The sequence below is a fragment of the Panthera leo genome, chromosome C1, assembly GCF_018350215.1.
Source record: "Panthera leo isolate Ple1 chromosome C1, P.leo_Ple1_pat1.1, whole genome shotgun sequence".
Lineage (NCBI taxonomy): Eukaryota > Metazoa > Chordata > Mammalia > Carnivora > Felidae > Panthera > Panthera leo.
The window spans coordinates 34,909,556-34,922,464 of record NC_056686.1 but is presented as its reverse complement, the minus strand read 5'-3'; the positions used below and the strand labels follow the sequence as shown (position 1 = coordinate 34,922,464).

The 12,909-nt window shown below is 53.4% G+C and overlaps 1 protein-coding gene across 6 annotated transcripts in view; it reads right to left on the bottom strand.

The window, feature by feature from the left end:
- Window positions 1–2,247: 2,247 nt before the first annotated feature.
- Window positions 2,248–12,909, bottom strand: part of RNF220 (ring finger protein 220) — a 224,462-nt gene continuing 213,800 nt past the window's right edge. For 3 of the 6 annotated variants that reach the window (XM_042950758.1, XM_042950760.1, XM_042950762.1), the window contains 7 exons: window positions 9,308–9,404; window positions 9,013–9,099; window positions 8,819–8,874; window positions 8,604–8,685; window positions 4,259–4,367; window positions 4,033–4,107; window positions 2,248–3,289 (listed from right to left, as the gene is read on the bottom strand). In XM_042950758.1, coding sequence (XP_042806692.1) covers window positions 3,218–3,289; window positions 4,033–4,107; window positions 4,259–4,367; window positions 8,604–8,685; window positions 8,819–8,874; window positions 9,013–9,099; window positions 9,308–9,404 — 578 coding nt within the window. In that variant the 3' untranslated portion in view covers window positions 2,248–3,217. The remainder of the gene's footprint in view (window positions 3,290–4,032; window positions 4,108–4,258; window positions 4,368–8,603; window positions 8,686–8,818; window positions 8,875–9,012; window positions 9,100–9,307; window positions 9,405–12,909) is intronic. The other 3 variants (XM_042950759.1, XM_042950761.1, XM_042950763.1) reach the window with 1 other exon arrangement.

The window sequence follows — 12,909 nt, the reverse complement described above, 5'->3', positions numbered from 1 at the left end:
TCCACGAGTGGGGTCCTCTTCTGCTTCACCTCCCTTACAGCCCTCTGGGACTTCGTGGTCCCGCAAATAGAGAATCCCCATTGAATTTTAGCAGCCTCTACCCCAGGGACTGTGGTGGTCTGTTTATCCCAGGATCCTGGCGGGTGGGAGTGCCTGGACAGGTCTCTGTAGGAGTCTTGCAGCGGCTGTGTTTGGACAAGTGTAAGTGAGGCTGCTAATTTCTGTGGCAGTTAGGCTGTGTAGGGTTATCAAAGTGGGGAGGGTGGGATTGCTGATGAACCCCAGGGTTGATCTTTGACTTCTTGAAGGGAAGGTGAGCTTTGTGGGAGGTGCCGGAAAGGAGGGTCAGGCCGGGGCAGGGGCTATGATGTCCCTACCCCAAGGCCCCAGAAGGGCAAAGCCCTGCAGCATGAAGCACCATCCGCCTAGATCCCACTTAATAGTTCACCAAGAGAGGCTTCTCTGTGCTCACTGTCGGGGAGCCTGAGCCAGATGGGGAGCTGAGGATGCAGAGGTGGCAGGCCTGCCTGGGTCCGTCACACTACCAGGAAGCCACTGGTTCAGGAAAGCTGCAAGGTGTGTAACAGGCAGGTGGAGTGGGGAGCAGGAAGACCGTAGCGCCGTACAGGAGCTGGGACAAACTCAGTAGCCCTGAAGATCAGAACCAGGGCTGGGGGCCATTTGACTAAAACAATCAACTCCATCTTCTTGAGAGATGCACTTGGATCATCTCCAGGCAGGAGAGGGGGCTTCAGCCTTAGAGTTCTGTATCATCTCTCATTCTATAAGTCACTGCTGCACAATGCTGGCACGTAGTAGGTACTCAGTAAATATCTGTTGATTGGATGAGCCTGCTATGGTATTCAAGGGACTTGGTGGGGCAGGAATGGGCTTTGATAATTTGACAGTGAAGGAGATGGCTGGCCAAGTTCTGGGTGGCAGCTAACCCTTGATAGTCTCAGGGCTGATGGACTCTGTCTCAAGAGCTGAGCTCAATTTGCATCTGTCAGCCCTCTGGGACCGCTGAGACAGTTGCCTCCAATCCCGGTGCTGTGTGGTTGCATTCCTAGCCATGGCCAACAGGTGGCAGTGCTGCCTGGGCCATGAGACCAAGCTTAAGGATCCCGTGGCAGAGTGGGCTTCGTGCCCTCATGCAGGGTTAACGTCCCCTATTTGAGAGCATATGGCCCCTAGGGTGAGAGTAACCAGCCATCAGGGACCTGCTAAGTCCAAGACAAGGAGAGGGGAGAGTTGAGACCTGAAAGCAGCCAGCCCGATGTGAACTGGACATTATCCACCTCTCTTCCAAAACCAGCCATTACTGGGGCTGCCCTGCTTTGGCAGGACACTTACATTCCCCGGAATCTTGGGCCCCAGGTTTCTCCTATTTAGGATACTCGATGCCATCAAGCTGGGCGCGGGTCTTTGCAGGGCCTTCACTAGGCTCTAACCAAGAGGCAGGAGCTGCCAACTGGATCCTATTCTGTAGTATATGCATCGCAGGCACCCAGAGATCGGTGTGTCTAAGGTGGAGAATTTGGAAAGGTGGACGACGGGCCTGGTGTGTGAGAATGTGTAAAGGAAAGGACTCATCTGCAGTTGTGAGCACCTGCCAGAGCGCCCAGGATGTGGATTACTCACTGGCAGTGGGTAGCCTTGGGGATGATTTGATAGAGTGCAATCTCTGGTGCTAGCTGGCCAGCTTCAGTTCCCTGACATGAAGGTCTACCTTGGAGAACTGGGGTTTCTACGGTAGCTATTTGAGAATCTAGGGAGTAGCTATACTGGGGTGGTCACTAGAAAAAAGGTCGCAGAGACCAAGATGCTTGTTCCATTTGGTCCCTGGCTCATTTCTGGGCATTAGAAAGGTATAGGGGCTTGAGGCTTGTCTTTACCCAAGCTCATAGCTGCTTCTGCTCTAGATTGGGGGATAGAGCTTGCATCCCCTCTGTACCCCCAAGCTCTGACCTCTTCTGTGATTAATGAGCTGACGATTCTGCATCGATAAGGAATTAACCTGGAGCCCCTACCCATCAATAGTCAGGAGTCCAGGTCCCCAGCTCCACCCCCACCCCTGATGGGAGTGCTTCAGGCCCCCCACCCCCAGTGGACCAACCCTGCACTGCTTCTGCTTCACAGGGACATCCAAGTCCTCTTCCCCACACTGCTGCAGGAATTAACTCCTTAACTACCTCTGTCCATACCACCCCATCACCTACCCCTTCCTGCACACATACACACAGGCAGCAGCTGTTTATATTGGTTTAATCCATGTCAAATGTAGTTTACAAAGGGAAAGGACAAGTACCTTTGTATAGAATATACAGACACAGCATCACACCGTGGGGCCCACGGGAGGGGCGGGGGAGACCACTTTCCCTGGGAACAGCAGTTCTAATCCCAGGAATGGTTCTTGGTAGAAGGCTGGGCAGCCAGGAGCATACTCATCCAGCCCCAATCTCAGCCCCTGCTTCAGCTCGGTTCCCATTTCCTGTGTCTCCCCTCTCCCCCAACTCCTTATAAAGAGCCCCAGGAGCTAAGACTAAGGAGAGGATCGTGTCCCTTGAGGCATGTGCCCCATGTCTGGGGGAAGAAATATACACCACTGAACACCGAGCACGTGGGAGAGGGAAGGGATACCATGGGAGAGAGAGAGGCAGGCACCCTGAGAGGTGGATGGGCCGAGCCCCCAGCCAGCCCTGAAGGGGGCACTGCTTCCAGGTGTTCTTAAAAAAAGAAGAAAATCATACAACCAAAGGGGTGAGGGTGGAGTGGGGGGCGAGGGGTTGTCCCATTTATACACAACATTGTAAACATACACAGTCTATATTACATGTGCTTCAGTCTGGTGTTTGCATGTCTGTCTGTCCGTCTGTCAGTCTGGGGGCTGTATCTCAGGAGCCTTGCCCAACTATTCCCCTTCACTCCCACCTCCTTGCCCCACCTTGGGAACAAAACCCCAAACAGCAGTATGGTCCTCAGTTTTGGTGGGAACCAGCAGGCAAGGCCTGGTCTCAGCCTCCACTCTGGCTCCAGAGTCGTGTGTGCGTGTGTGTGTATGTGTGTGTGTGTGTGTGCATGCACACGAATGTGCACGTGTGTGTGCGCATGTATGTACATGGGGAACCTGTGTGCAAATATGTACAAGGGGGAGGGTCACGTCACAGAGGCGGGCAGGTGGGGCTGCTCCAGGCAAGGCCTGCTGGGGGTGGCTAGCTCACAAGTAGATTCTCCGCAGGTCTCCGGGCGCTGTGATGGTGTTGCACTGAGGGCAGAGCTTCTTGGCACCCTGCAGGGAGAACAGGGAGGGCTCTGGTTATGCACACTATGCTGCATACTTGCTCATGAGAGCACCTGGGCCCAGAGCCATGTCCCCCTGCACCAGTTGTATGCTGGCACCTTGGTCCTGTCAGCCCAGGCTGGGGATGCATGGGCAGCCTCTGCAAGCAGGCAGGCATGCTCCTGTGTTGGGGGGACGCCAGGATCAAACCGCCTGGCCAGCCCCGCAGCGGGAGCCCCGGTAATGAGAACAAGGCTGGGTCCAGCTGTGGCTGCCTCGGCCCTAACGAGATTACATGCGGCCTTTGATCAGGACACAGAGCCCACGTCCGGGCCTTTTATTGCTGTCTCCGGGCGACATTTTAATGGCTGCTCCCGAGCGAAGAACAGGGGCAGGAGCAGAAGGAGCTTAGTAATGGCAGGGGGAGGGGCTGAGGCCCTAGTCCTGCTTATCCACACCCAGCCTCCTCCTGACCTGGGATCACACCAATACGTGTGATACAGTGGGCCTTGGGGGTGGGCAGAGCAGGCAGTGAACCCATGGAGGGAGAGAATTTAATAAAGCTGGTGGTGGAGACAAGAATGGGGGGAGTTTGGGGGGGTGAACATCCTGGTTTCCCGCTGCTGTGTTTGATGCTCGTGCTCTCCCCTGCCCTTGCACCTCCCTCCCCTCAAGCAGGCTCAAGCGTAAGCATGGACATGTGGGTAGCACCGGAAGTAGCCACCCACTCCCCAACCCCCATGCCACCTCACCAGGGTCCGCAGCCAGCACTCCTCGCAGTGCACATGCCAACACTGGATGGACGTTAGGGGCATCGAGTATGAGTCCTAGGGAGGAGGTGGGCAGAGAAGGAGGGGGGGGGTCACTCTGAGGCTGGTCTACCCTCTAAAGAGCTCAGATCACAGTGCAGAGGCCCTTTCCAACCCCCAGAGGGCACTGAAGCCTGACCAAAGGCATCCCAGGTTCCCTTTCTCTCACCATACAGATGAGGCATTTGTAACGGTCCCCACGGGATAGCTGCCGTTCAAGTTCCCTGACCCGAGCCTTCAGGGCCTCAAACGTGGTCACAGCTGAATCTTCGGTGATTCTGTGAAGAGGACAGCATGGTTGGGCAGGCAGCAGGCTGACATCTCTAATCTGAACCTCCAGCCCACACCACCCTTAAATTCCAGAACTGCATATATAAATGTCTCCCGGATATCCCCGCCCCCCACCTGCCCATATCCTATATTTGGAAACTCCATCTTCTGGAATTGAACTCCTCATCCTCCTTGTTCTTCCACCTCCATCCTGGTCAATTTCCAAACCAGATACGTAGGAACCATTCTCAAACCATTGCTTCCCAGTCACCCTCGGCGCCCACAATCTGTCATCTAGCTCCTAGTATCTGTAGTCTCTCCACCGCTACCACTAGTCCAGGCCCTCATGACTTCTCCTACGATCCCTCCACTGACCTGAATGGCCCCTCTGCCTCCAGATCCCTCATTCCATTCTCCCAGCACCTAGAATTTTGCAAATTTGACTGTTTCTACTTCTAACATCTCAATGTTTCCCTCAGAATAAAGCTCTACTAAACTCCTCATAAACTGAGACCAGGGACTCCTTGGTCTAGCCCCAGCCTGCATCCTTCAGCACTGTGCCACACTTGATGCTCTATCCACACCAAACTATAAAGCCTCTCCACACGCTCCACCATTTTTCACTCCCTTGGCTTCCTGCGGCACTTTCTGCCTCCTCTGGGCCACCCTACCTCCTAACTCACCAGAAGCCTTTTCCAACCCTCCTGACAGCACCACTGCCGGTGGCTGCTCTTCTGTACTCTATAGCACCCTGCACCGGACTCCACCACAGCAACACAACTGCAAACGTCCTTGTCTCCTGTACGAGGCGTAGTTTTCCAAGGGCAAGCTGCCCATGCCACCAATACTGACTACGAACGTCAGCCCCCTGGCAGGCACGTGAGTATGAGTAAATCTTAGTTGACCGAAAAGCCAGTCTCACTCCTGGAACAGTCAGAGATGTGGGGACTGCGTGAGTCCCACAGAATCCAGTCCTGGGCCACAGGCCTGCCTACCTCAAGGGCTCCTTGTTGTTTCTTCCTGGGCAGGCACATCAGATGGCCTGAGAGTCCTCGCCTGCTGTTCAAGTCCTGCCCGTGAAGGTCCCCTGTAACTTCTTGAAGACTCTTTGGGCTGCAGTACTGAACTAGCTAGTGAATAGCTAGGACTATCCTGAGGACTGATCCCTCCTACCCCTCCTAAAACAAGTGGACAGAACCCAGAGGAGCTCACCGAGGGAGAAGAATGCTTCTTGGAGAAGACGCTACTAGAGATGGGCGTTAGGGAATAACAATGATGGTAATGCAAATAAAAGAGCCAACATTTATTAAGTGCTTACTGAATGCCAGGGCCTGTACTGAGGGATTGAAAATTATTATTTTATTTACACCTCACAAAACCCCATGAGGAGATTCGAATATTCCCATTTTACATATGAAGAAACTAAAGCAGCAAAGGAACATTAAATAGCTTGCTTATGGTTCACACAGAATGGGGGAGGTGGGATTCAAACCCCAAAGACAGATGCTGTGATCAACCAAGAACTACATGACTAACATTACAACACTGGAAATACCCAGGAGGAGCTGGGTCTCCAGGTCTAGGGACCAGTAGGAACACAGGCTAAGAGGCCCAAGAGACCCAGGTGGCTGTTTAAGGCTCACCTGTGGGTAAGTAGACAATGCTAAAGTGGGCAAGGAGATTCTATCAGAAAAGACTTCAGAGGCACAATCAGAAAGTGAAGTTTATCTCACAGGCAATGGGAAGTTGCTGGGGGTGTTGGAGGAGGGCTGTGACAGGGTAAGAGCTGAAGAGCTGAGGCTACAAGATGTATTCAATCAGGAGAAAGAGCGGACTGAGGGGGAATTGTAAGTGTGGTGCAGTGTGGCAGAGATGTTCTCCTAGGGTGAGCTGTTCTGCTAGCTTGGAGCAGAAAATCGGTTCAGAAAGCCTGAAAGCTTACAGATGGTCTTTCCCTGCTGGGCATAAGTGGTACTGGGGGGCACAGGGAGGATGGTGGGTAACATTCCACGGGCAACAACAAACTTTGATCTCTGACCTTTCTCTCTTAGGGCAGAAATACAGAATTTGAATTCGAATTTCTTAGCAGAAACACAGAATATGACTTCTCGATGGCTGTGTCCCTATGCCAGAGATGCCCTAGATCTATTATCCATAGGTCTGTGACTCCCTCTCTGCCCTACGTCTCTCCAGGGAAGCTGCAAAGGGCTTGACTCCATTTCCTCTGGCATTGGCTGATTCTCTGGAAGTGTCCATTCAACTTTCCAGATCTGGAAGCCTTCACCACCCCCTCTACCCTTACTATCACCAGCACAGCTGGCTCTTCCCCTGGCATTTTGCCCAATGCCATATGTGCCACCCCATCTGCTGGTAAATTCTTGACAAGGAGACAAGGATGGGTAGCTGTGCTCTCTTTCTCTCCCAACGACCATGCTGGGCATTTGCCTGGTCCTATGTAGTTATTTTGAAAATTGGGAAACAAAGGCCTGGAGTTGGGGGCACAGGGCTACCCCAGAGCTGAGCACTCTCAAACCCCAAATCAGAGGAGTTAGATATACAAAGCAAACAGGATGGGGCCAAGAGAGAATGAAGCCATCTCTCCCTTTATACCCAAAAGCTCCAAGGCCACATCCAACTCCAGAGCCCACCTTATTGTGGATTTGCTCAGCATACACCTGACCTCTAATCTCTGCTCTGGTGTAATACCCAATTCTCTAGCTCCTGATCCAGGCTGCTTCTGAGTTATTCCTGAGACCCTCCAAGGCATGGAGTGGAGAATTTCCTGGAAGAAACTATGGCATCCTACCTTCCTGCTTCCCCTAGGTGGTGAATAAGATCTAGGACAGGAACCTATGTTGTATACGAGGAAGAGAGAAGCCATAGGGACTGAAGGGTCCCAATCTGGGCAGATCCAGACCCAGTGGAGATCTCTGCATATGACTGAGTGTCTATGACGCATCCCAGAGAACCCTGCCTACTGGTTCCTGTGCTCACACAGGTGGGACAGAAGTCTCAACTTTCTCCAGCCTTGGGTGGGTAGTACCTTCATGGATGGCCACTAGCTCTGGCCCCCACCTCCCCCTCGGGCGCCATCCCTGATTAATGATCTTGTCTTTCTGATTTATGAGCAGCCCCTCCAGACGAGGGTGGGCGCCCCTTATGGCCCCGCCCGCCCCGCTCAGCTGGAGTAGGAGAGAATTATTAAATAAACATCCATACGTCATTCCTCCCCCCCCCCCCCCCCATGCTGGTTGCGCCGAACCCGTGCGGCCCGCTCCAGCACTGACACGGAGCAGCTGCGGTGATTCATGGGCAGCCGGGCCCCGAGCCGCGGCCCATACATCATGCCAGCAGCACTCGCGGCCCCGGCCGAGATAAACTGATCAACCACAACGGGCTGGAATGAATTTATGACAACACAAAATGGAGGGAAACAAATGGGAGGTGACCCTGGGCCACCGACCCAGCCCTGCACCGGCCTGCAATCCACTCTCCTGGCAGGAGGCAAGATGGAACACTGGCCCTGGAATGAAGAGGCTGCCTTTTAACCCCAGGCAACCTAGCCTCCAGCAGAGAGAGGGGTGGGGTGCGGGGAGTTAAGCAATGGCCAACAGCAGCAACTCCAGGCAGCCAGAGCTGGACAATACCACCTCTTGGGCCAGAACTGGCCTTGCATGGGCTTCTGGAAAGACAGTAAGATGCCCAACTGATTTGCTTGTGGCTCCTGGGGATCCAGGCCAGGGGCTGCCCAGCCCCATGTGAAGTGCTAACAGATCCCCTTTTCCCCTGCCAGAGAACCTAGGCCAAAAATTCCTACCAGAAGTGATGAGACCCAATGCTCCTGCCTAAAACCCACTGCAAGCGCCACCCGGGACAAGAAAAATGAAACCAATTTAGCTCCCGATTAAGAAACAGAAACTGGAGATGAATCAAGTGCGCCGGCTGGGCTGGGCGGCCATACATCACATTCCCGGGCGGAGGCCGCCGCAGCGGGCAGGCAGGCAGGCGGACTACTCCTCCCTCCGCCAAGACTCCCAGGGCCGTGGCCCAGTGATCAATTCACAGAGTCATGCTTAGCACCAGCTGGGCCCCAATGCCCGTCGTGTGCCCAGGGCTGCAGGATTAAGTTGCGTTCTGGAGGCCAGGAGCCTTAGCAGCAGGCCTTCCTGCTAGCAAAGAGCCCCTCTCTCCCCCCTCCCTCTGAACTGCCATTCCAGAGGCCCCCCTCCTGGCCAGACACTCACTTCTCGATGTCACTATTCTTGCAGGTCTTCTGCATGGCTTCCTGCTTGCTGCTCTCACCGTTGCTGGTAGATGGCATCTCTGCTGGGACAGAGGGGCAACTCATACTCTGGCCAGACTGGGCAGCACAGGTGAGGGGCTGGGCTTGAGTCAGTCACCACCACCCAAAGAGGTCTCCTCTACCCATTAATTACTCCTGTGGTGGGTCAGGACTTACCATCACTGGCCCATTTAGAGAACTCGGGCGTGATGCGTGTGCTGGGAGGGCCGCCACTAGGGAAAGGAGAAGAAAAGAACAAAGTGAGCTCTAAAGGCAGGTGGGGGAGCCCTGAGAGTGGGTACTAGGCTGACCCCTGCCTCAGGACTTCCCACCCCTCTATCCCACCCACCCAAGCCTGTGCCCACACTTGCTTTAGGACTGCACCCCGGAGTGCCTCTCTCTCCTTGGCTTCACCAGGCTCCTCGCCTGTGCAGGGGATGACGTCAGCTTCTGTGTATCTGGCATGGTGGTCAAGGACAACAGATCCTAGTTTACAGTAGGCCATGAAGGTTGAATCCTAGTTAAAGCTCAGACACTGACCCCAAAGGGGGGGGGGGGGTGTGTGTGTGGATGGTATGGGCAAGTACCAGAGGTGCTGGCTACTTTTTAAATTCCCTTTGACCTGTCCCACCAGCCCCACCTTGTCCCACAGTGCCCCAAGGATACTGTGGCTTCCCATACTCCAGAGTGTCATCCCCATCCACATCCAGGTCAGCATCACTGTCCGGATTCTCCTTGCCGCTGCACATGACGAAGCCAGAGCCTGTGGGAAGCAGGACGTGAGGAGGGCCAGGGGCCAGCAAGACTAGGCCAAGAGTGCCCTTTCTGTTCTCCCTAGGTAGGGGTCAGGTTTTGGGCCAGGTAAGGCTCAGAAATTTGGGCCTGGAACATAGAAAGCCAATTACTTAGATACTCGTGGCTCTGACACTCCAATCCCTTTCACTCTGCGTACCTCATCCTTCTCTGCCACTTCCTGCTGCTCCTAGTGGTCTCTGCTCATAAACTAGACCATTCATACACTATGTTAGGTCCTCAGGAGACACCCAAGCTAGCCCTGCTGCCCACCTGTCTTCTAGGTCTAGGAAGAGCAGGAAGAAGACACAGAAATTCAGGTCTACAAGGCTATCCCCAACCAGGACCTGGGCATCCCCCTGTGTCCCATGGTCCAGCCTGACAGTCCATCAGAGGGAAGAGCAAACTGGCTAGGGCCAGTCAGAGGCACACAGCAAGACCCCCAGCCAATGTCCTGATTTTGGCCGCCAGGTCCTTGCCAGCAAAAACACCAGGCAGCTGTTCAAATATTTGGTGTCTGAAGCGCCTGACATTAATTATTCATCTCCACCTCACTCAGCCCAGATTCCTGGACAAGTGCAGTTATAAAGGGATTAGGAAGGGACAGATGAGGGAGGAAGGCACGCACACCTGCTTCTGAAAGCAATCCATGAAGACAAGCAGGCTGGGTGGACACAGGGCCGTTGGCCAGGCAGGTGGCTGTCCCTACCAAGGTGTGCTTGGCCTAGCCACTGGTAGACCCCTGGCCAATGGGGAGTGGGGGAGCTGCTGAAGTCACATTAGGCCCCCTTAACCTGCTATGTGCTCTGACACCCAGGACCACCCTTCCTGATGGCCAGGGTCAGGGGCCACAAAGCCGACTGCTTCTCCCTCCCTGCCTCTGACTCCTCTCAGTGGACTGAGACCATACCCTATTGGCCAGCATAGCAACCATGCCAGGACAGAGAGAGATGAAAACGATGGAATCTGTGGCAAGTAGAAGCAGCAAGGAAATCATCAAAGAGATGAGGAAGCAGCTCAGGGTTCTGTCTGATAATCTCATAAATTTCTTCTTATCCATTCTTTCCACTCTCATCAGGATGACAATCTTATAACGGGTCCTCGAGCCTCTTGTCTATTCCTTTATCCTGCTTACCATATGGCTCTGACCATTCCTTTCCCAGCTCCAAAACCAGCTATGGCTTCCCACTGCATACAAAATCTTCTCAGCCAGATCCGTCAAGATGTGGATGCACCTACTTCTCCACCTTTGCTCTTTTTCTCATTTTACTCCATAAGCCAGATGCCTACAGATACGCTATTTACTGCTCTTCAGAAAACCCTGTATATCCTGTTCTTGAGACTTTAGCTTGTGCTATTCACTCCATGTGGAAAGTTCTCCATCTTTCAAGTCCATTTCCAAAGCATTTTCTTCCTGATCTTTCTTCTCCCATCTACACCTCTGGTCTCTGGTCTCACAAAGGCTCCATCCATCCCAAAGGCAAACAGCACAAGGGAAAGAGAGAAGCTAGGCACTGCCTAGGCTCCACCCCTCCCCGACAATCCTCATTTCCCCCTCTACACTGAGGCATCAACAAACTCGAGGCAGCAGGCAGGTCAGCAGCAGGGCCATTAAGCTGAGAAAACACCAAGTTACAGCTCTGTCTCCTGTTCACAGCCAGGTGTCCTGACAAGCAATTCCCTCCTTGTGGGTGAGTGGCACCTCTATAAACCCTCTGACAGTTTGGGAGACAAACTCTGCCATCAATCAGAATGTAGCTATCAGGTTCACTTACAGCCTGTGCCCCCGAACCCTGCCAACGCCCCCGCCCCCACGTACATGCAGCTCAGCAGTCAGCCTCCCATCTTTGCCTCAGCCTGGCCCTGCCCAGCCCTGCCTGGTAAGTGGACAAAAAGGAAAGCAAAGAATCCATGGCAAAGCTGATAAAACAGGGTACCCCAAAGATGCCAGGAAAGGTCCCAGTTTCTCAACACAGAAAGTAGCCCTATGGCCTGAAGTCCTCTCCTCTGACAGGCCTAGAACAGGACTCATACTCCAGCAGAGCATAGCTACTGTGCTTTCCCCAACCCTACGTGTTTGCTCGTGTTCCTGTGCTTTTGTACATCTTATTACCTCTTCTCCCTCCTGGTCTACAAAACAGATGCCTGCTTGTTCTGCAAGTCTGACCTAGCTCAACCACGCTTCCTGTTAGGAACTCACAGTGCCTATATGCATAGCTGCTCCAGAAATACTTCCGCAATGAACTCACCTCAGGAATATTCTTTCAGCCTTTACTGAGCTCATCCTCTGCCTGGGTTGGCATTGGAGACAAAGAATTTCAAGATCTGATCCCCACCCTCAAGGTGCTCAGTGTGGAGACTTCCCCAGGTATTTCTATACAGATAGGTGTCCTTTCCTTGGTGTCCACATGGACTCCTATGGAACTCCAAAGTCATTACATGTATTGTCATGGTCCCTCACGGACTGAAAGCCCAGGTCTGACTCACTACTGTGATCTCAGCACCATCCAGCAGACCTGGCCAGGCCCAGAGCAGGTGCTATACAAGACACCCCAGCAGAAATGACTAACCACTGATGATACTGTTCTACGAAGTGCTGAGAGCCCTGCGTCAGAAAGGAGGCTGAGGTGTGAAGCCACTCAGGATACAACCTTCCCTATCAGCTTCCCCCAGCTGGGTGGTAACCTCCTGCTCCTCTGACCAGCCAGGCAGGACAGAGAGCATGGCACATCTTATCTGCCAAGGAAAAGGCCTGTCTCTGGTCTGAGCAGTTCATTCTGACCCTGACCCCATCCTGCAGTGGAGACAGATGTTGGGAACTTCTTCCTACCCCCACAGGTGTTCAGAACGGGCTGCCACTGCCAATTTCCCTCTTATGCTGCCCCAGCCTGCTCCAACCTCCTTCCCAGCACATTAAACTTTATTTTCTTAATGAAATGTCACTTGCTGACTTCTGGCAGAATCATAATAAAAAGAAACGGCCATAAAGCCATTTTACGCAGACAGCGCCCCCACCAGCTTGCCCCCCCCCTTCCCCGGTTTGAGAGGAAAGCTCCACAGTCATTTTATGTTCTCAGCTGCTGGCACATCCCAAGCCAGTACTCAGAGGCAAGATGGCACACAGAGCTCCTTTCCAAGCCTCTGGCTCCTGTTCTGTATAGCTCTGGGGATAACAAGCAAGCTGCCACTCCTGCTGCTGCTATCCAGGGAAGAGACTCAGCTCCCTGGACCTCCAAGATGACCTGGAGTACCCTTTAGTCAGCAGGGGAGGCCCCTTGCTATGGCTCAGCCCCACCTAAAGTAGCACAATGTGCTGGGCTGCTATCTATAAGCAAACTGAGCCTGATGGTCAATGACACTCAGCAGAGTGGGTTCTGGGAGGGTGGGCAGTGTGAAAAATCCCTTCCCTGCAAATGAGTACTTGGCAACAGAGAAAAAGAGGATTCGGTACAGAAATGATAAGCAAGTCTAAATTT